This window comes from Sturnus vulgaris, chromosome 11, assembly GCF_052056855.1.
Source record: "Sturnus vulgaris isolate bStuVul1 chromosome 11, bStuVul1.hap1, whole genome shotgun sequence".
NCBI classification, from domain to species: Eukaryota; Metazoa; Chordata; class Aves; order Passeriformes; family Sturnidae; genus Sturnus; species Sturnus vulgaris.
This window is the reverse complement of record NC_142253.1, coordinates 18,579,832-18,601,896: the sequence shown is the minus strand read 5'-3', so window position 1 is coordinate 18,601,896 and position 22,065 is coordinate 18,579,832. Positions and strand designations below refer to the sequence as shown.

At 43.2% G+C, this 22,065-nt stretch overlaps 1 protein-coding gene across 1 annotated transcript in view; it reads right to left on the bottom strand.

The window, feature by feature from the left end:
* SYN2 (synapsin II) overlaps window positions 1-22,065 on the bottom strand; it is a 153,402-nt gene that overhangs the window by 25,214 nt on the left and 106,123 nt on the right. The window contains exons 6-9 of the mRNA XM_014869769.2: window positions 14,906-14,968; window positions 12,494-12,636; window positions 7,278-7,352; window positions 2,978-3,080 (exon numbers count right to left, since the gene is read on the bottom strand). Of these exons, the coding sequence (XP_014725255.1) occupies window positions 2,978-3,080; window positions 7,278-7,352; window positions 12,494-12,636; window positions 14,906-14,968 (384 nt within the window). The remainder of the gene's footprint in view (window positions 1-2,977; window positions 3,081-7,277; window positions 7,353-12,493; window positions 12,637-14,905; window positions 14,969-22,065) is intronic.

Sequence of the window (22,065 nt, the reverse complement as noted above, 5' to 3'; positions counted from 1 at the left end):
GCCCTGGGCAGAGATTTGGGAAGGGCAGAGCTGGGGAGGTTAAAGGAAGGGCAGAGGTAAAGAATCCTGTGGGTAAAGTGGAAAAAGAGATGTTTCCCAGGATGCTGAAATCCAAGAGAACAGGATGGAGCAGGCAGGCAGTCAGTCAGCAGTGCCCAGGGAGTCTGACAGGATGCACGGATCTCCTGAGGGAAAAGCCCCAGGATTCCAGGAGAAAATATTCTAAGTGGTAAGTACAGAGGAAGGGGGAATTAAATCAGGGTGATTTTGAAGGTCTGTGCTCGGGAGGATGAGAACTGGGCAAAACCATTCCCATTTATTCTGTGAATATAGCAATGCTCCAGAGCAGAAATTATGAGAGATTTCTGAATTTATCAGCAATTACAGCTGGATTTAGCTCCCTCCCTGCCCTGAGCAGAGGATGTTCTGTCCTGGATGGGAAAACAGGAGAAGTAGCTGAGCTATTGAGGAATTCGAGGCCAAGAACAGAACTTTCCATACAATGGTGCACAAACACCATTTCTTCATTGTTGATCGTGTGTTGGTTCCAGTGGCTGAAAGTTTTCTACTTGAAATTCAGTTTGCACCTTTCTAGGCCAAAAACACCACTTGGGGGCTAATTTTAATTTAACTCAGGGTGAAATGAAGCAAGTGGGAATAAGGCACCTGCAGCAGCCCATTAAATCTAAAACAAAATTTGGGAGACTTCTGGGAGGCCACTCTAAAGGATTGTCTTACATTTGTTCTCTTTTACTACTCTCATCACCACGCTCTGAACTTATATTTCATTTCCCAGAGCTTTGGTTTTCCAAGAATGAAACAGGAAAAATAACATTCAGTGGGATCAGAAATACAAACAATGCTCTATTCCTCCTGGTATTGAAACCTCAGAAGTGTTAATTTAAAAGGGGGGAAAGTCCTTATATTTAAGAAGTTAAAAGTTTAATGGACCTTGGTTTGATGTGTTGTTAGGAAGAAGAGGGGAGGCAGTTAAATAGCTGCGTGCTGCAGTGATGTGTTCATAAAAATCCTGTTTCTACAGCTTGTCTGATGCTTGGCAGCTGAGAATTCCCAAGAGGGGGAAAGAACAGACCCTAAATGAAGAGCTGAGGCTGTTACACAGAATCATAACTTGGCCCTCATCCTGATCAACCTGACAGCCCCTCTGCTTAGCTGAGCCATCCTTTAATGAGTTCACTCCTCCCTAGGAGGGGTTTGGAGCCAGTTCTTTGGAGCAGGACAGTGACAGGCAGCAAGAACCACTGTGTTCCTCTGGAGGAGAGGGTTTTTTCCACACTGAGAAAACCTGTTCTGTTAAAAGGCAAAGTTACCTCTTACATCCCCCACCTAAAAATCTGCAAAGTGCCCGAAATTTCACAGAAAACCACGGGTGGTTTTGTGCTTGAATAATAATATCACTTCAGCATTTTGTCCTCTTCAGCAAAATTGGTCTGGATATCTGAAGAATGCTTGGGTGGAATTCTCCCCTAACTCCCATTCCCTCCAAGGGTGGGTGACAAACACCTGTGTCCTCTTCTTGGGGCTTACACTCATTGAATGTTCCCAGAGAAAATCAGGAAAAACAAATCTGCAAACGTTATTTCACCCATGAGGGAATCTGTGTGCTCTTTGTCAGGTGATCTCTGCAGGATTAAGCTGTCAGTGGTACCCAAACACTCGTTTTTTCCTCAGGTGTGGCATCCCCATGGAAACACATCCCCATGGAAAGCTCCAGGATTTCTGGACTGACTGTCCTGCTCTGCTCCCTCGAGTGCCAGACTTAATAACATTTATTTTCCCCTGCTGAAAGGACACAAAAGGAGAAAATTCTCCCATCTTGGTGCAGACAGTTTTCCACTCCTCATTGTAGCCCAGAATTCTGTTAAAATTGCACTGTAATAACTGTTGATACCATAATTTTTCCAGATGTTCTGGTGGATGTGAACTTTGCAAACAGCCCCACATTTCAATGACTCTTACAGACTCTAAATATCCTTGCTGATGAGCATTCCCATCTCCCAGACAATCCAGCTGATTCCAGACAACAGCAGGAATTATCACGCTCCCATCCACTCTTTTTTTTTTTAATTGCAGCATCTATTCTGCACCCTGATTAAAATGCTCAGTAAACCCAGCTCCTGATGGACCCTGCAGTTCTTAGAATTCTGGGGTTTAGAAATGATGACTGTGGCATGGAAAATCAGGGCATTTGTTGAGAAGCAGGAAGTGAGGCAGTCTCGGTCCATTACAGAATTTGCTGTGATTATTTCATTTTTAAAAAACTTTCCCCTCTTGTTTTATCAACTTCCTTTGGAGTGGGGAGATTCTGGAGATCCTTGCTCACCTCCTGAATAAAATTCTAGGAATGTGGAAGATGCTGAAGAAACTGTGTGATAGGAAAGTGATGATAACTTGTTTTATGGCTACACAAAGTGATATTTCTCCATTAAAAAACTCAAAGGAAATGAAAAACTTCAACTTTTCAAAATTACCTACAGCAGAAAAGTCTGATTCATGAGGATTCAGATCTTCAGGGCAATATTGAGGCTAGGAAAAAAGTAAAGTTGTTTCCACTTCATCCTTAATCTCCCTTTCCACAGCAAGGTCTAATTTTGTTGGGGTTCCCTTGGGATGGTGCTATCTATAAACCTTCCAGGAAAAGCTGCTAAGGCTGCTCAGGAAAGAAATCATCAGGGTTGGCAAAATGTGCCATCCACATTTGGCTTTGTTTTGCAGTTTGTGTACATTTCCTCCAACACCAAAAGACATTCCCATCCATAGGGTTACATTTTCCAGCAAGTTTTGCCACTAATTTGGACCTGTGGCTTTGTATCATGATTTAAACAGTGCTCAAAAATACACAGCCTTGCCTGGAACACAAATAAGCCAATACCCAACTATCAGAAAGGTTCTTTTCTTGGCTGTTTGTAACATATAAAGGCAGATACTGAAAAAAAAAAAAAGCAGGATTTCTTACCTCAAAAATATAATCTTTTCCATCCTTCCCATGTACAGCTTTAACAGCACAGATGTCCAAACCACCAAATATTTCAGAACAGGTGTCAACCCAAAGCTTGTACCTGTTTCACAAAAATAATTTGCTCTGTGAGTACCTCATCAGGCTCTTGATTTTCTAGAGGCTCACCTAATGATGTATTTAATATTACATTCACCCTAAATTCAGAATTTTCACTGCACTGGATGGGTTTGGTTCCTGTATCAGGAAAATGAGTGAGAGGCTCCATATTGAATTGTGGCCCAGCTATTTTCTAAAGGAGCCAGGCTGGTTTTATTCCTACAGCACTCAGCAAAAGGAGAAATCCAGGCAGGAAAACCCTTCAGGTGATACAGAAGGACCAAAAATATGAAATTATGTGGGTTGTGGAGCATGCAGACAAGGACTATGTTCTTCATTCTTACAGATAAGTACAGCAAAATTCAAGTGGAATCGAAATAATTCCGAGGAATTCTACAACTCCTAAAAAGGCTCTTTCACACACAGTAGAGCAGAAAAATTCTTCTGTTTATTTCGTAACGTCATGGTAGGAGACAGGGGATGGACTCTTCACCCATTCTACAAGCAGCAATATGATTTATTTTGCTTTTTTCTCGATGAATAGAGAGGTTATCTGACCAACAAGTGGGTGAGGAAGGATTTATTTGGAAGAAGAGTGAGGCAATTGCTGTGATTCCTGTAAGTCCAGCCCAGAGCTCTGAGAGCCCAAAGGACACCAAAAGCATTGGGAATGTTCAGTGACTGCCAGCAGGGCTGGGCAGGGAGGAAATGATCCTGGTGTGATGCAGGCTGATGTCACTGACTGAAGGGCATGATTTGCTAAAAACCCCATTTTTACAGCATTCATTCCTCATGAATTTCCCTCTTTCCTTGGCTCACACTTGAGTCTAAAGCAGAGTTATTTCCTCCTCCAGGCCTTCTGCTGCTCCAGCCCTGGAGCCCTGATGATGGATTTGCCACCTCATAGTATTTTCCACTGAAAAAAAACCCTTGAAAAAAACAAAGCATTTGATTTCATTGTGGGATCAAAGGAAATTCTTTGCTGGACTGAGAGTCTGATTCATGTATAAATATCTTCAGTAACAGCATCCTTTCCAAGTAAACTTATTAAGTCACATTCTTTATACTTTCTTATATCAAATCTGTTCCAGTGGAAAAGTTTTTCTTTTAAGCAGAATACAAATAATTGATTTGAAAAGATCCTGATGGTAATATCTTAGCAATGAAAATAATTTTTTTTTTCTGTGAGAAACATGGTTTTTGTCCAATATAAGAGGGTTTTTTGGATGCCTGACAATTTCAACATCTGTAGATGCACTGACTGACTGGACTTTTTGCATGCACTTGCTTATAAATAACTTTTCTTTTCTGTAAAATATTGTGTCTCTTAGAACGTCATGAGGACAACAAAACTTGTCTTGAACAGTAAATATCTGGACTTGAAATGGAAACAAAAACGAGGAAATTTTCTCTAAAACACTGCAACATCAATCAGATTTATGAAAGTATATTTAATAGCCCATCTTCTGCCAACAAACACAGAGCTGGAAAAATACATTTGGAAAGAGAGGTTTTGGATGGAGCAGCCTGGAGTGTTTGAAACCCAAGGCTTGCACAGTAGGTTTGACAAAAGGTCACAGTTCCTCTTTTCCCAGAGCCAGGGTGAGCAGCAGCAGTAAAGGATAAAGGATAGTAAAGGATAAAGAGTAAAGGGTAAAGGATAAAGGGTAAAGGATAAAGGATAAAGGGTAAAGGGTAAAGGGTAAAGTGTAAAGCATAAAGGATAAAGGGTAAAGGATAAAGGATAAAGGTAAGGGATAAAGGATAAAGAATGAATGATAGAGGATAAAAGATAAAGGGTAAAGGATAAAGAAAGAATGATAAAGGATAAAGGATTGCTCCCAGGGGGCAATATCAGGTGTGCCAGTGAGGTGGGTACAGCTGGCACAGCTGGCACAGCTCTCTGGGCAGCAGGAGCTCTGGAGCAGGGGGGAAATAAGGAATTGTGATCTGAAATGTGCTGCTCCTCTGCCTCTCACTGTCCCTTCCTTCCTCATTCCTCTTTCATCTCTGAATTTCTACTCTGAGATTTGTATTCAGCCAACAATGCCCATCAGGCAGTGCTTTCAAGGCACTTCCTCCTCATTCATGGCTGTATTAAAACCAAAACGCAGCAGATCTGATGGGTTTTGCTGTATTGTAAACTGCTGCTGCTCTTCAGAAAAGTCTCTTTCCCCCTTGTGTGCCCTGCTCTGCTGCGAGCACTCCCTGGGCAGTCCCACAGAATCAGGGCTGTGTCACACACCCTTTTCTCTTCGGGGACCTCATCCACCTTTCCATGCTTTTGGCCCCATCAGCATAAAGGAAGTTTTGTTTTGTTGGCCGCTGTGTTAATGGGAAAATCCCTATTCTGCTCTAATTAACTTTCAGTGAAGAACGGGAGCAGGAGCAAAGCTCAGGGAGCGTTTCCAGCAGAAGGGCAAGAGGGGCATTTCCAGCAGGAGAAGGGCAAGGGGGGGCATTTCCAGCAGGAGAGGGCAAGGGGGGCATTTCCAGCAGGAGAAGGGGAAGGGGAACATTTCCAGCAGGAGAAGGGGAAGGGGGGGAATTTCCAGCAGGAGAAGGGCAAGGGGGGCATTTCCAGCAGGAGAAGGGGAAGGGGGGGAATTTCCAGCAGGAGAAGGGCAAAGGGAGCATTTCCATCAGATGGGCAAGGGGAGCATTTCCAGCAGGAGCAAAGCTCAGGGAGCATTTCCAGGAGAGGGGCAAGGGGGGAATTTCCAGCAGGAGAAGGGCAAGGGGAACATTTCCAGCAAGAGCAAAGCTCAGGGAGCATTTCCAGCAGGAGAAGGGCAAGGGGGGCATTTCCAGCAGGAGAAGGGCAAGGGGAACATTTCCAGCAGGAGAAGGGCAAGGGGAACATTTCCAGCAGGAGCAAAGCTCAGGGAGCATTTCCAGCAGGAGAAGGGCAAGGAGGGCATTTCCCACTCCTCTGGCACTGCTTTCCTCAGGGCACAACTGGAGTTTCTGTGTTTCCACACAGCCCACGGGCTGTAATTACACACCCAGAGCTCACTCCTGCCTCTCCCAGGGAAGACATAACCTCACTTTCTAGAAGGAGGTGGGAGGGAATGAGAAAGAGAAAATAATGTGGCTCCAGTCCATCCCCAGAGGGGAGATCAGCGAGGACACAGTCTAGACAGGGGTTGGACAGCAGGGAGCTGGAATTCCCGTCTTTCTTGTTTTCACCTTTCCAGGGCAGGCAATGCTTCAGTTCCTGTGTCTCCCTCAGCTCATAAGAGGCACCAAGTTGTAGGTTCCAGGCTTTAAAAAAAAAAACCCAAACCAACCCCCTCCCCCCCCAGCCAGGACTACTGTTGAACTTTAAAACACCTTTTAAATTACACTTTCACTGTACAGACTTTATTTCAGCTTCCACTGGTGGCAGCCTTTGGAGAAGCTGAACAACAGAAAATTCATAGCCATCCAAAAGCCTCTGAGATTTTGTTTTTCAGGGAAAAGAGGTTTATGTGTTGTGGAGCAAATGAGGAGGATTGAGAAAAGAGTTCTGAGCTTCAAAGTGGTGCTGCATGAATGTTTTCAACTGGACTGCACGAATTATCCGGGATAAGAATGGGAAAGAAAAGGAAAAGCACAGTAAACCAAAGCACAGGGCTGGAATGATGGCACAGGGGAAATAAAGCTTCAGTGTATCCCAGCAACAGGGGAAAAAGCCTCACAGTGCAGTTCAGTGGAAATTTATAAAATGAAAAGTAAGGAATTTGGGATTGAAAGCAGAAAAGAGAAATGGGATTTAAATAGGCAAAGTGGGGACCGGAGTGCTTGGTTATGTGGAAGGGTGGTAGGATGTGGAAGGAGGAAAGCTTAAAGGAGTGTGCATGGTGTGAGACTGGGGGGTAAGAGAGGGCAAATGAACCAGCAGAAATGACTGACAGGTTGAATCTGTGAAATTCCATTTTCTGAAGGGAATTTCAGTCATTTTCTAGGAGCAGATGTGGATGTAGGAGCCCAAGGGCTCAGGTAGCACCCAAGGCTGGTGAGTGTGAGTAGGGAATTCTGAAGCCACGTGGAACTCCTGGCTCTGCTCTTTCACCCAACTGAGAGATCCCTTTTTCCCCAAATGAACACAATGCCTTCCCTCCCTGTGAATTGTGTACCAACAATGGGATTCTTTTAAAAATCACTTAAAATAAAACACTGTTAATTTTTCAAATTACCTTTTACACGAGACTCCACTTACTTATCTGACATAGCAATTTGTTCCAGCATGGCAGAGCCCGTGTTTGTCTTCCAGTTCCCGGATATGGAAGTTCTCCTGAAAGGGGGAAAACATTACAAAGACAGCCAGTGGTTTCACATTCTCATTATCAAATGACCCTGCTTTTCACATGAGTTCCTAGCTGGCAGCTTGGAACAGAACATCTGAACCACGAGGGGTTGTAAGAGCATTGTCAGCAATACTTTGTACTGGAGGTACAAAGAGTGGCTGTGAAATTTTGATTCTCCATGTATTTATTTAAGATTTTTTTTAAAACCCAGCCTGCTTTGATGAAGGGGCAGTGTTAGAAATTAGCTGGTGCCAGCAACAAAGGCACTGAATTATCTGTAACACACTGGTACTGCAAAGGTAAATGTCAAGAGGCTTCAGTTTCTCCTTTCAAACCCACCCCACTGTATCCCAACACTGGAAAAGCAACACATCTGTTTCTAACACCTCTGAAGTGATTTCTGATGTGTTTTGGAGCTGGATTTTGGTTTCTCCTCCAGTGTTCACTCTTTGCTATTTTCTGATATAACCTAAACGCTCTGTGTCAGTCCACCCTCTTCTATTTAACCTCTGAGAAAGAAAAAAATCCATATAAAGTTTTTTTCCCTCCTCAGACCTTAGGACTGCTACCAGGGCTGAGAAGATTACTGCTTTGTGAAAGTTAAATGCTGTACTGGGAATAGACTATGGATACAAGTTATGAAGTGTTTCCAGTTAGTAAAATCAAAGGAACATCTGCAATGTATTAAAAGTATATCAGGCAGCAGCCAGAGCTTTCTCTCCATTTTTCCATTAAGTTAATTATGAGGGTCAGTAGCAATTGTGGGGGAATGTTGACTTTTCTCTGGGACCCTCATAAAGTTTGCTGGGCTTTAAAGCATAAGTTCTTTTGTGATGCCATGTCCTTTGATGCTCTGGGAGAAAGTGGAGAGAGAAGATAAAAAGGAAGAGAGGAGAAAAGACAAAAGAGAAGAGGAAAGAGAAGAGAAGAGGAAAGAGAAGAGAAGAGAAGAGAAGAGAAGAGAAGAGAAGAGAAGAGAAGAGAAGAGAAGAGAAGAGAAGAGAAGAGAAGAGAAGAGAAGAGAAGAGAAGAGAAGAGAAGAGAAGAGAAGAGAAGAATTGTTGAATGCTATGTGTAAGGAAATCTTGCCCAGCAAAGAGTTTATGTTGTTATTTCTGCTCAGTTTTTAAGGCGCTGTTTATATACATGTGCCTGCTTAAAAATGAATAATTTTAGGTTCATTACTGCTCTACATAGACATTCTGCATCAGAGAGAAAATCCCACAAATCACAATTCAATCCCCTTGCAGGCTTCTCACAGAAATTCATCAGAATGGACTCTTGTAGGTGTCTTTTAGGAAGGAAGATGTGACCAAGTCAGGATAAGAAGTTATCTTGAAGGCTTTTAGCAAGTATTTAGTTCAAGATGCTCAGCTGCAGTGATGGAATCCCAGCACCACTGACTGGAGAGGCAAAGATGGTTTGATTTAAGCCCTGTTTTCCCTCCACACTGGGGAAAGCTCCTGCAGAAGTCTCCAAATGGATGCTTGGCTGGCTGTGAGCATGCTGCAGGGATCAGAGGAAGGCTGGAGAATGCTGTGGACACAGAATTAACTGGTGGAATCTCAGGAGATTGTGGGTTTGACACAGATGAACTCCAGAATGAGAGATCATGGTGAACTGATCCAAAACTACCTAACCAGACACCCTAAGCCCTAGAGATGATTTCTGTAATTATATACATGGAAAATGTATGTTTCCCACCCTTCTTCACTTCTGATAATTGCCAAGAGTCTTTCACATCATCATTTCCTCCTCTTTAACCAAACACTGAACAATAAATAAAACAACTCCTACACCTTTAAATGCTTTACACTTAGGCTTAACATGTTTGCACTCGATTTGGTCTTTGCAAGAAGGAAGAACTGTTTTAGAATTGCCAAACAACTCATAGTAACTTGAGCTTCCCCTTTTCCAACACCTCCCTTCTTTATTTAGTAGCATTTGCAGTATCCAATTCAAATTGCTGGGACAGGGACTTGTCCTCAGAAAAATATGTAGAAATGTCTGCTGTCAGGGTATAGCCTGCTCTGTGGTTTGATCCTCTAGCACTATTCCTTTGCTTGATGTGCTTTACTTTTGGATTATTGACCTTTTGATCAAAGAACTCTAAGCCTTGGACTCGCAGTCCTGCTTTTGGAGGGGTGATTTAGATAGAGAGCTTTCGTATTTCTGTTTTTCTACGTTGTGTGTGACCCTTTTAAACTGGATTTCCTTGGAGTCAGCTGAATGCTGCCCGGGTAGTTCAGTGTGTGTCACACAGCCTCCAGAGGGACTGTGGTATTTACAGGGATCCAATCCTGCTTTTTTGGCCATAATCTCTACTGACAGACGATAAGCACCACTGTTTGGTGACTCATGGATCCACTTAAACCACAATTTCCCACAGAATTATAAAACTGAGGCTCTTAATAACTCTCTTTAAACTACAAAAACAAATGTTCAGCTGGTATTTTTTGTGGTGGCTCTCTAAGTGCTCTGTTCCTGTGTCACACAGCAAAATGAGAACCAGCTGTAGAACAATATTCTACTGACATCATGTATATGTATGTGCACACGAAGAATTCTTCAGACATTTGGTAAATCTTCTCCTTTCCACGCTGCTTTGTAATAACGAATCAGTATTTCATTTTGGTGTGTGATTTAAGTGTATGAAAGAATCTAGAGAAAAAAATGATCGCTAGGCTTTTAGCATTTGGATGAACCCAGAGTTTCTGAGTAGAAACTTAAAAATAAATAAAAGGTAGGAGGAACAGGCTGTCATTTTAACTTATTTTTGCTGTCCCTTAGGCCAACTGCTTCTTCTGCAAAGAAGAAACATTTATGTTTCAGAATGATAAATTTACCGTGGCTGACTCTTCCAAAATTATTCCTGACGCCGAACAGCATTTGAATATCAAGTCAAAGGGAAAAAAAAAAATGTGGGGCTGTCTTCTACAAAATGTTGTGATCCAGTTTCTATCACAGGGGATGAGCCCTATGTTGCACCTGGTACCTGGCCATGTGCTGGAGCCATCAAGAGCTGGGCCTTATCCCTGAAACTCTGCCCTTGGGAGCTGTAAAAGTGGGAAAAATCAGCTCTGTTGGTTAGGGAAGGGGAAAGATGGGCAGCACAACACAAGGAATCTGCCTGTCAAAGCACTGACAAGAGAGAAAAGAGAGAAAAAAGAGAGAAAAAGAGAGACAAAGAGAGAAAAAGAGAGAAATAGGGAGAAAAGCCCCATCCCGGCCTGCAGAGTGGCAAGGAAAGGTCTGTGGGGGAGAAGGAGGCTGGGACTGGGAGCAAGGCTGGGGAATGGCACTGAGGAGAATCTGGGGCTGAGGGACATCCTGGGGACTGGGAACAGCTCTGGCATGAGGGGTAAGGACTGAGGGATGGGAATGTCGGGGCAGTTTGGGATCCAGCAGGACTGGAGCAAGGCATGGCCCAGACAGGTGGAGAGAGGGGACACTGGGCTGGAGGGACGTGGTGCTGCCAAAAAACAGCATGGGTGTCCTCAGGGAGGGGGGAAGGCAGGTCTGGAGCACCAGTGCGAGACAAACAAGTGGAATTGGATTTAATTCTCCTGGAGAAGCTGGGGGATAAAAGCTTTGTCATCTGCTCAAGGCTCTCGAGCCTGTGGGGAGAGTGGGGCAGGCCCAACAGTGAATTCCACAGGGAGCCCAAATCCCCATGCTGTACCTCTGAAAACACGGAATATTCCAGACACTCCTGAATCCCTGTGAGCTTCCTGAGTGTCCTGCCTCGGTCACTGCCCAGCTCTCATTTCCAGCACGCTGTTCTGGCAGCAGTTGGTGAATTCTGGAAGGACTGAGTGTGGGTCTGCCATGGGAACAGTGTTCCCACCAGACCTGTGCCTCCCTCAGGCCCCTCAGTGTAAGGGAGGATTTCTGAGCTCTTTTGGGAAGGCCAAACCTTGGATGTCCTTTCCAAGTGTCCCCTCAGTGCCAGGTGGGGACAGAGCAGCAGGACCTGGGACAGCAATGTCTGCTGAGAAGGCAAGAGCGTGTGTCCTCCTAATATCAGCCTAAGCAGGGAGATTCTTCCCCTTCTCCCACCCTGGACCAAAGTTCCTGTTTCCTCATGGCTGTTCTAAATTCTTAACTTCAACCCTGTCTTTTCATTGATAAAACATTTTATGGATGTGCTTTAAGCCAACTCCAGCTTCAGCTTCTCTCAATATTTATGGGTTGCTTGCAGTTCTTTACTGATACAGAACCCGACTGTACCTGACAAATGATTCACAAGGATTTGCTGGTCCCTCCAATGTTCAGGAGTTCCTTGAGAAATACCCCTGTGTCTGGATGTGGTGTGGAAATGGAAATGTATATTTTTATCCATGTTCTGTTACATTTTCCCTGCCTCAGGATTGTAAGTGTGAGGGAACAAAGGCATGAGATGATCTAACTTGTCACAAAATGAGACATGAAATGAGTGTTTGTCAGATGTCACTGCCTGACAATTGAAAGAGAGTAAAAATCTCAATAAACACAGGTACCAGAGCTCTACTGCTGCATCACAGCTTGGTGTGCTGCTGCAGCTCTCTGCTGTGTGTGAAGCTGGAGCATCCTTTGAGCCTCTCCTTTAGTCATGGCCTTTAAACAAACACCTGGGCTCTACAACGAGAACGGATTTTCATGCATCTCTGTGAAGGTCACTGCAGGACTGGATTGTTTCTTTGATGTGTTTTGTTGAAAGAACTTTGTTCCATTAAAGTGTGACAGTCCAGGTTTGTTTGTGTGAATGAATGCCATCCAACTTATCCTCAGAGGGGAGAAAAAAAATTTGAAGAAAATATGTCCTTAAATTGATGAAAAATATGAAGAAATCTGAATTAACAAGTCTTCCACTAAACCAAACCCTCTTCCAACTGCTCCTTTCTTTAAATGAAAATAATGAAGACAAGTTAGCAGAAAAACCCCTCTGTCAGGCTCACCTGGTGTCTCATTCTCCTCCTCCCAGCCACAATCAACTGATAAAAAGAATTTTGATAAATCCAGAAAATACTCTTTCCACAGAGTGTGACAAGGGAGGCATCATCTCAGAGACTCATCCAACACTCTTTAATCTCACTGGTGCTTATCAATTTTGAGACAAAAGCAGGAAAGAACATAAGGATTGGCTCACATGTATGCCTTGTAGTTACTGCCTATTTTTTGGATCCTGATGTCATATTTGGAGTCTATGAAGGGCTCAGTGGTGGCGTAGGTCTGAGTGAGTGCTACCACGCTGGCTATGTCCTGAAAATCGTAGTGGTTGTCTACCTTGATCTGGAGCCATCATGCCACAAGAACACAGCACAGACAAAAGAAGAAAAGAATAATTAGGAACAAAATGTAGAATTTGATTGCAAATGGCATTCATGAGAAGCATGGTTTTGACAACGTTAAAAAGAATTTGATGTTTTGTCTGATTTCTAGGTTCTATAACATTCCTGCTTTAAAATATCTATTTTTCTCAGCAAAATATTACCTGCTCATCTGGAGAAAGCAATTCACAGACACTAGAGTTTTATTTTGCTTTCCTTTTAATTTTTTTTTTTTTTAGGTGATGTTAGTCAGTTATAGATAATGCAGGCCTCAGAAATTTTTTTAGGTGTGACATGCAATTCCAATTGATGTAGATTCTTGCTGGATCTGTAAATTGCTCAGGTAACTGAATATATGTGGAGCCCACAGGGAATTTTCACATCATCCCATCAGCTTTTCCCATGAGGGAGGAGCTGAAGGATCCCGATGTCTTGGTGAGGGAGCACAGAGGGCTGGCTCCAGGCAGCAGAACCATAATTCTCATTTTTCCCTCTTCTCTGAAGAAATTGGGCTTCCCAGGGCTGGGATAGCCCAGGTGTGGAACGCTCTGCTGAGGTGCTGAGTGGCACTGAACCATCAGCTTTTACATCTTGAAAGAACAGGGGATGGAAAAATGGGGAAAGCTGATATGGGGGAGAGGGAGGAGGAGATTTTAGAGGGCAGAGGGAGGACACAGACATCACCCCTGGGCAGGGAGGGCAATCTCTGAGCTGGGGGAGCAGGGGGTGAAAGGGGCTGGGGAGGGAAGCCTTGGGGCAGGTGGAGAACAGGAAAGTGGCACTCCAGCACAGATCCAAAGGGCATTGCAGAATGGGGAGGGAGCAGGCAGGGGCAGGGTTCCCCATGGGATCCAGGATCAGGAGTTTGCAGCTCCCTGCAAGCCCAGCATCCTGCTTGCTTCTCCTTCTCCTGGCACTGAAAAGGGGAACCTGATGGCCAGGGCTGGGAGGTGGGACACGGCACAATAAATGGAATTTGGAGGAGATAAAAGCCTTAAGTCTAAGTGTTTGCCCCCAGCTCTGAGATGGAGAAAGGTACAGAGTAATTTACCATTTGAGAGCCACAAACCAGACACAAGGACTGATTTCAACTTGATTTTCTGAAAGCTGACTGGCCTGTGTGGCTCTAACTGGGACCTCTGGCAATGCTGCTGCCAGCAGTGCCCTCAGGGAGGGCTGGGCTTCCAGGGGAACCTTCCTTTGCTCTCTGATTGCATTTAATCTTGGAGGACTTTAAATATTTCATAGCTAAAAGAAAAACTCATTTCTAGCCATTTGAGATGAGGAACATTTCTGTGCATTATTTCCCCTTTTCTCTAAATGAGAGGTGAATATCCAAAGTACAGCATAAGCATTCTAACACTTCACATATGCAATCCACAGAAAGTGCAGTTTAATTAGTGGTTCAGCCTGCCCTCAATTAAAACGGCTGCTAGACTTCCAATGATTTACTAAATATGATGCAAAGCAAAACAGTCATAGGCAAAAAATAACACACAGTACAACTTGTAATTAAATCAGTTTTCTATCCGAAAATAGTTGCAAATATTATGTTCATGGAACTTTGGAGATTCAGGATGATAAATGCTCTGATTAACACTTCTAGCACTGAAATGTTTTCAGTGAGTGAAGTTCCTCTGCAAGGACTAGAAATTGTCACTGGCAGCAGTGAAAATGGGATTTAAATTCTCTCCCACTGTGAGATAAGTGACACCAAAACATCTGTACTCACCACTGAAATGCAATTACTTTGGAGAAAGAAAGCAGCAGTTATACAGAGATATGAAACAATCACAGACAGCACATCAAGATAGGAAATCAAAGTTCAGTATCAATCTGAAACCAGCAAAGAACCAAGGCAAAACCTTCCCACACTCCCAGCTCCAAAAGGTTGGATTGTGCATCAGACCTTGACTCTTGACGAGTTTCAGTGCAGACAATAAATGAATGAAGAAGGTTTTGCTTCGAGAAAGCATCTCAGCACAGTTCAGAGCACATCCCACATAGGGTGACTCTCCAGCTGCAAAGGCCTGGCTGTACAAGTACTTTGGGCATTTTTTTTATTTTCCTAAAGGGAGATGCTTTCTTAGCATGGACAGGCAGAGATTTGCAAGGGGGGGGGATCAGACAGAGTGTGGGTAGATAAAAGGTGAAATATCAGGGAAGGAATGAGCATGCACAGGTAAGGGACAAACCCCAGGCTCCCAACATGCAACAAGCAGCATCTGCACCTTTCCCATGCCTGAGTGAGCATGTCCAATCTTCACAACAACAGGAAAGGTTGGCATTGTGAGCTGGGGGAAACAAAACAGGCACATTAGAGAAGAGAATGAGCCCGAGCTCAGTGATTAAACAGCATCGTTTAGGGAAAATATTTAAACATGATATAAAGTGGCCAAAGCTGTTCTGGCCATGTGGTGGCCAACCTGTCCATCCTCTGTGTTCTGCTGACTTGCTGGGTGTATTTTCTGAGCACAATGTTATTCCCAATACAGCCAGCTGTTCTTAACTTTTCTTAATCTTGACATTTTTTGTATGACTTTTAACTTCACTTTTTAAACTGAATTTCTGCTGTTTCCTGTTTTAAGTTTTGCTTCTGTGTTTTCTGACCCACAAACTCACACTCTCCAAGGCTACAATCATGAATGATGCCAAATTAACCACCTTTTCCCCTTCATTTCACTATTTAGCAGGGCTGTAAATACATTTTCTGACCACTTTTGAAAGCAGTGATGTATAATTCACAAAAATTTGTTGTAAGGGCAGGTCCTAGCTTGTGATACAGAACATCTGAATTTTCTAGGGAAGGCTCCAGCTCCTGCACAGAATGCAGGGAATAATTGGGAATAATCCAACCACTGAGTAGGAAATCAAATATACAGAAGCATATGAAAACACTTTGTCCAATGAAATAGGAATATTCTGTGTCTCAAAAAGTGCTGGGAATGACCACTTTTATTTCCATAATTCACTTGAAAAAGTTTGAGATCTCCCAGTCATAGGCATGGTTGGCACTTCTTTTTTTTCCAATTAAAACTTGCACATCGTGAACCTCTATCAATCAAGCACAACCTCATTTCACAGGTTGATAACTAGAAATAAAAGGCTGAACACCTTCAACATGTAATTAAACTGGGCAGCAGCAGGACAGTGTTACAGGCTCCAAACCCTTCCTTTAGTGCCACAATCCAGCACAATAAGTACAGTCGGAAGCTGATGCTCTAGAGCATAAACTAAGAATTGTTAGAGGTTTTATGAGGCTTTGATTAGTTTCAGGATAACCAAAAACATTTGCATGGCACGGTAAAAGTCACCTCTAGAGGAATTTAAGAATGAAGTTCTTGCTAAACTGCAGCAACCACAGTTCCTGCTTAGTCAACATCCAGTCACTGGTGTATCACTTTCAGATTTTAAACCAAGCTCTTTTTCAGCTTTTGGGGGTAGGAGGGGAACAAATCATTGCCAGACTCAAAATTCATCAGGGCAGGAGCACATTTCTGTGACTGAGCTGCAAACCACTGCAGTGGGGTTTGTAATGGAAATGCTGGCAGCCCTCTGAGCACAGCAGTACACATGGCACTCCTGTAATTAACAGCACCACGGGTCTTCCTGTGATCCCAAAGCTGTGGAATCCTCTGTGGGCCACAGGAACCAACACAACTCACATTAAAAAAAAAAAAAAAAAAAAAAAAAAAGGAAAAGAAAGAAAAAGAAAAAATAAAAGTGCTTTCTCCCTCAGAAAAATGCAGTAACATCATTTTCTCTGGTCCTTGATCCTGAGATTCCACGTGCTCCACCACAGGCCCATGAGGTTCAGAAGTTGTTATTTTGGAGTTTGGGAAACTTTTCCTTTATTCCTTCTCTGATTTTAATTATCCCAGTTTTCCCTCTGCCATCCTGCAGCACCTCTCTGTCACCAACCCATGGCCGGGGGATTTTGTTCTACCAACATGACCTGAAATGTCCCATGGAAATGAAGGAAAACTTGGCCTGAATCCTCCCATCCCATTTCCCAACGTGCTCTTTTCTGGGCATTTTGGCAGAACAGGCACTCCCCAGACTATCCCTACATTTGGTGAACATTACATATGATACAAGTGTGATAGTGACAATGAAAATTTACCAGTTCCGTGGATTTCCCTTAAATTTGCATTATAATTACTGATAATTATCATTTCTATTATAATTACTGCTATAAAAGCTGTTTGCTTTGAAAAGTATCACAGGAGGAAAAGACCATTTTACAAAAATATTGCGGATTTTTGGAAAGCTTTCTTAAATTCAGGAAAGTAAAAATTCTACTCTGGCAATTAAAAACTGAGAGGAAAAACCAGAGAAAGAACCAAAGAGCAACCAGAGACACTGAGAAATCTGTCAAGTTCATAAACGTGAGAGATGGAAATGTCTGCACTGCATGAGCCCTTCCACATACATAAAATATACACAGAATAAAAAAAAATAGGATTACCAGGACTTCTAAGTTAAATAGCAATGCAATAAACTACCATTATTAATTAGACAGAAACCAGAATATTTGGCAAATGTGGAATAAAATTTTCAAAATTTATAGTCATATATGAATATGATTGGATTGGTAATAAATATTGGTAGCAACTGGAAAAACTCCTGGCTCCTTGTGGGAGCACATATGCAAACAGCTGAGGAACACACTGACATTTGCTAACCCAATGCCATTAATCAGAACAACAACAGTGAATATTCAAATTTTATCCAGGGAGGATGAATTTCTCTTCTACATGAGCATGAAAATCTAAAAAAACCAGTTCGTTTCATTATTCCCTTATTGATGTCACAATAGCAAGGATAATTATTATTAATTATAGTTTCTTAGCATTTCATCTAAGGTTTTTTATACTATGAGTTTTATTGTATCAATCTTCAGTATCTGGCCACTTAAAGACTTCATAACTGTGCTTAGCTTGTTTTTTACTGTAGAAAGGAATATTTTAGTTGGATAAAATTCCACAATACCTCCAATATCACCCTGGCTAATCTGTGGTGCAGGAAATTCAGTGACCCAGTAGGTGGCTACAGAATTAATCAGCACAGTCCCCATCTGCATTGCTGTTTGCATTTTTCCATATGGAATGGAAATCTCTATCCTTCCCTACTGCAGAAATTTTCTGGAGTTTCGAAGTCTGGTTAATAGAGTGTCATCCTGCAATTAAAAGTTTATTAATTTAAAAAGAAAACCTTCAAATTTAAGCTTAATACACTATAATGCTCAATGGTTTATAAGTTCTACTGCAATTTAAATATTTTTGAACTATTTCAATACAAGCTAGTTTTTTTTCCCAAGAGATATAATTTGAATTCTTCTACATTTACTTCCAATTCTTTTAACTGAGACATAGTGTGAAATATTATCAAAGACTTCTATAAAAATAGAACCAGGCAAAGATCATCTGCTTTAAAAAAAAGTCAAAAAACCCCTCTGCTGGCAACAATACAGACAGCAGAGTTTTCTGAAGGTGGTGTTCACCCTGCTTTCATGTCCTCGGGGTTGAGCTGACTAGAAAAGCCACAATAGGGAAAAAAGAGGGGGCGGAGAAGCAGTGACAAAAAAACCCCAGATGTTGCATAAACATGACTTACCTCAAGTTCAGTGTTTAAATATTTATCTTTCCAATAATCCCCAAGCAAAGTTCATTTAACCACTCTAGTTCCATGTAATTTATTTGTGGAATATGCATCAGCCTAAATCTAATTTTGCTCTGCTTACTTTGGAGAAAGGAAATTAAAAGTGAAATAATGAAGGTGGCCTTTTATTCTTTTTTTTTTTTTTTTTTTTTTTCTTTCCCAGAAACAGGCAGGAAGAGCCCTAAATCAATAAACAAGCAGCAGATGTACTTTCTCTGGTCTGTTTGGTTTGCAGAAAACACAATTTCCAGCTAGAGTGGGGGCTCAGCCAGGCAGGAGCTTTGTCACCAGCAGGGCCAGCCCAGCCCTGGCCTCTCAGCAGAAAACCTCACACCCCACCAGCTGCTGGCCTCAACAAACACTGGCACAATTTTGGGGATGTGGAGCCACATTTTCCACTTGGCAGCTAAAAGTGGGTGTAAAACCCTCGCTGCTGGGAGTAAAGTTTAATACCCCCAAGGCAAGGGGGAGGCTGAGGTGATTTGTGTTATCTTTTAGCTAAGGCAGTGAAGAAACTAAAAGTTCAAGAGGATAGAAAGAGTAGAGCTTGAATGTATTAGTGGGAGAGGAAAATGTGCCTTAGCTGTGAGTCCTTGACCCAAAACTGAAGGTCAGAGTGGTTTGTGAACTAAGTGCAATGCAGGTCCCAGGGCCACCTCAGTTCCCAGGAATACCAGTGGGAATTGGGGCAGAATTGGAAGTTCTGAGCTCTCTTTGAGACACCTTTGACTGCCACCAGCACCTGGAGAGGCTGGAGCTGCACGGAGAGCTCCATGTGCCCCCCTGAAACCAGGTAAGGCTGGAGATGATCTCAGGTTATGGAGTGACCCCACCAGACCACCAGGAGTTCCACCTGAAACGCCCTTGTCCCCATAACTGGTTTGTCTATTGAAAAATCACAGTGATCTAAATCAACACAAAGTGATCTGATGGCAGAAAGTCTGCTGTTTTCAAACCTGCACAGCATGAAAACACAAATTGTCATTAAGAAGGAAAACACAAAGTGTAATTGCAGTGAATCAATGAGAGCAGCTCCCACAGATCTCTGGAAGAAGAAACTCTGAAGACAAAAACTCTGCAGAAACAAATTCTGTTTTGATTCTGGTGTGTCAATGTTTAATTCATCCTTCCACCAACTGTTTGGAAAACTGCTCGAAAGCCAAGTAACACTTTGCCACCTTATAAAACAATTACCCAAATTGCTGTGACTGTAAACTGTAAGGATTTTTACTGTAGTATTTCAGAGGTGACAGCTATAAATACCCTCCTGTCTGAGGCAGGCTGCAGTTCATACAGAGGCACTGGAATTTAAAATCCATGAAAGCTCGCCTATTTTGTGAATTGCTATTCCAGCTCTGAATTTTCAACATGATTGTACAGGTTTGGTACAGGATGTGTAGTGGGACTTCATCAGGTAAAATGGAAGTAGATTTTAGAGGTAATTGCAGTGCCAAATAAGAAGCAAGGAGGAAATAACCGAGTTAAATGTCGAGTAGGCAACAGATAAATTTTTTGGTGTGGGAAATCCTGCCTCCTACCATTCTCAAATAAGATTCATTTGCCACAATGAAGAGAAAATCAGACTGATATGGGTTAAAAAATGTGCTCTGTGCACTGCCAGAAGCTAAAGCACAGAGCAGGCAGCCCAAGCAGAAGACTCTGAGCAGACTCAAACTGCCTGACAGCTGGAAGGGACAAAGAGGTGGCTGTGGCATGTCCCATGACAATGAAAAACCCTTGGAAAAAGCTGTATGGACAATCCCTGCGCAGCAGGGGTCAGTGCTCCTTGACACAGCTCCCAGCCTGAGTGAACTCAAAGCCACCAGGGAACTGCTGGTGAGCAGTGCCCAGGGATGCACAGGCACTGGGCAGTGCTGTCTCCTTGGAAAATGGGCTGGGGAGGGCAGGCAGCAGGGGCAGGAGAAAATCCCAGCACAGCCAGGCACAGGGGCTAGCCTGGAATCCTGGGTTATCCTGGAATCCTGGGTTATCCTCAGCCCTGAGTTATCCTGGAATCCTGGGTTATCCCAAAATCTGGGTTATCCTCAACCCAGGGTTATCCTGAAATCCTGGGTTACCCTGAAGTTATGGGTTATGCTGGCATTCTGGGTTATCCCAGAATCCTGGGTTATCCCCAGTTCTGGGTTATCCCCAGCCCTGGTTTATCCCCAGCCCTGGTTTATCCCCAGCTCTGGTTTATCCCCAGTTCTGGTTTATCCTTAGTTCTGGTTTATCCTTAGTTCTGGTTTAACCCCAGCCCTAGGTTATCCCCAGTTCTGGTTTATCCCCAGCTCTGGTTTATCCCCAGCTCTGGTTTATCCCCAGCTCTGGTTTATCCTTAGTTCTGGTTTATCACCAGCCCTGGTTTATCCCCAGCCCTAGGTTATCCCCAGCCCTGGTTTATCCCCAGTTCTGGTTTATCCCCAGCCCTGGTTTATCCCCAGCTCTGGTTTATCCCCAGTTCTGGTTTATCCCCAGCCCTGGTTTATCCCCAGTTCTGGTTTATCCCCAGGCCTGGGTTATCCCCAGCCCTGGTTTATCCCCAGTTCTGGTTTATCCCCAGCCCTGGGTTATCCCCAGCCCTGGGTTTTCCTGCAGCCGGAGGCTGAGGGTGAGAGGGGAGGATGGGCAGGGTGGGGAAGGGCAGGACACCCCACGGAGCAGAGCTGCCCTGGCAGAGCTGCCCCTCCCCAGCCCAGCTCCCAGGGCCATGTCCCTCATTCCTCCATCACCTGCCACCTCCAGAGGTCAAAATATCCCAAAGTCTGGGCTTCAGGGGAATCATCCAACAGCAGGAGCCCAGTGCATTCAGTGCAGGGCTCTGGGGGCTGTCAGAAGGCAATCAGTGATGGCAATTAATGCCCACACTGCTGTCGGTGGGTACTAATCACTGGAAAAAATAGCAAGGCCCCTGACAAATATGAGATTTAGTTTTAGCATTTTTGAGTTCTACACATTCAATTGAAAGTATTTCATTCTCTTCTATATCTAGAAGATAGCGGACAACTAATTTGTAACTTGTCATAAAATAATTTTAAATTTTTTTTCTGAGCATAATATTCTTCTATTATTATATAATTAATTTAATTGTAGTAGATCAGAGGAAATTCTTTTGGACACCCAGAACATAGCTGGACGTGTTGTTCTGGAGAAATCCGGACAAAATGTGTGCAGAGTGTTTGCCCAACATATTTGATTATTATTTGAATTTTATGAATTGAATTTGATACTGAATTTGATCAAACTGGTCTCTTTAGATCATCTATAACAGCAGCCCTGTGATGTCCTATGGAAACCAATCAATGGCTCCCAATTAATTCCTTCATCATTTCCCAGTGCCACTGCCCTAAGTGAGGCTTGAGAACTGACAGTCCCAGGGGTGCTGGTCCCAGCCACAGCTGCCTGGGGGTTTTACTCCTTCCCTGTGCAAGCTCCAGCCTTTTCCATCCTTTCCCTCTCATGGAAGAAGCTCGTTTCTTCTAGGTAAGAACAGAGATGTTAACAGGTCTAAATTATTTTCAGGTGTTAGCCCTGGGCTTGGATCCAACCTTATGATTTGAAGCCAAAACTTTAGACTGGAAAAGTAAGAAATCCAAGTGTGGCTGTGTGAAATCAGGACATTTTGTACAGGATTCCTGGATCTGTGTTCAGCGTGGATCTAAAGGGGAAAAGCTAGACTCAATTTCAATAATTCTGAATATTTGTGGGTTTTTTTTTTAACAGACAGAGT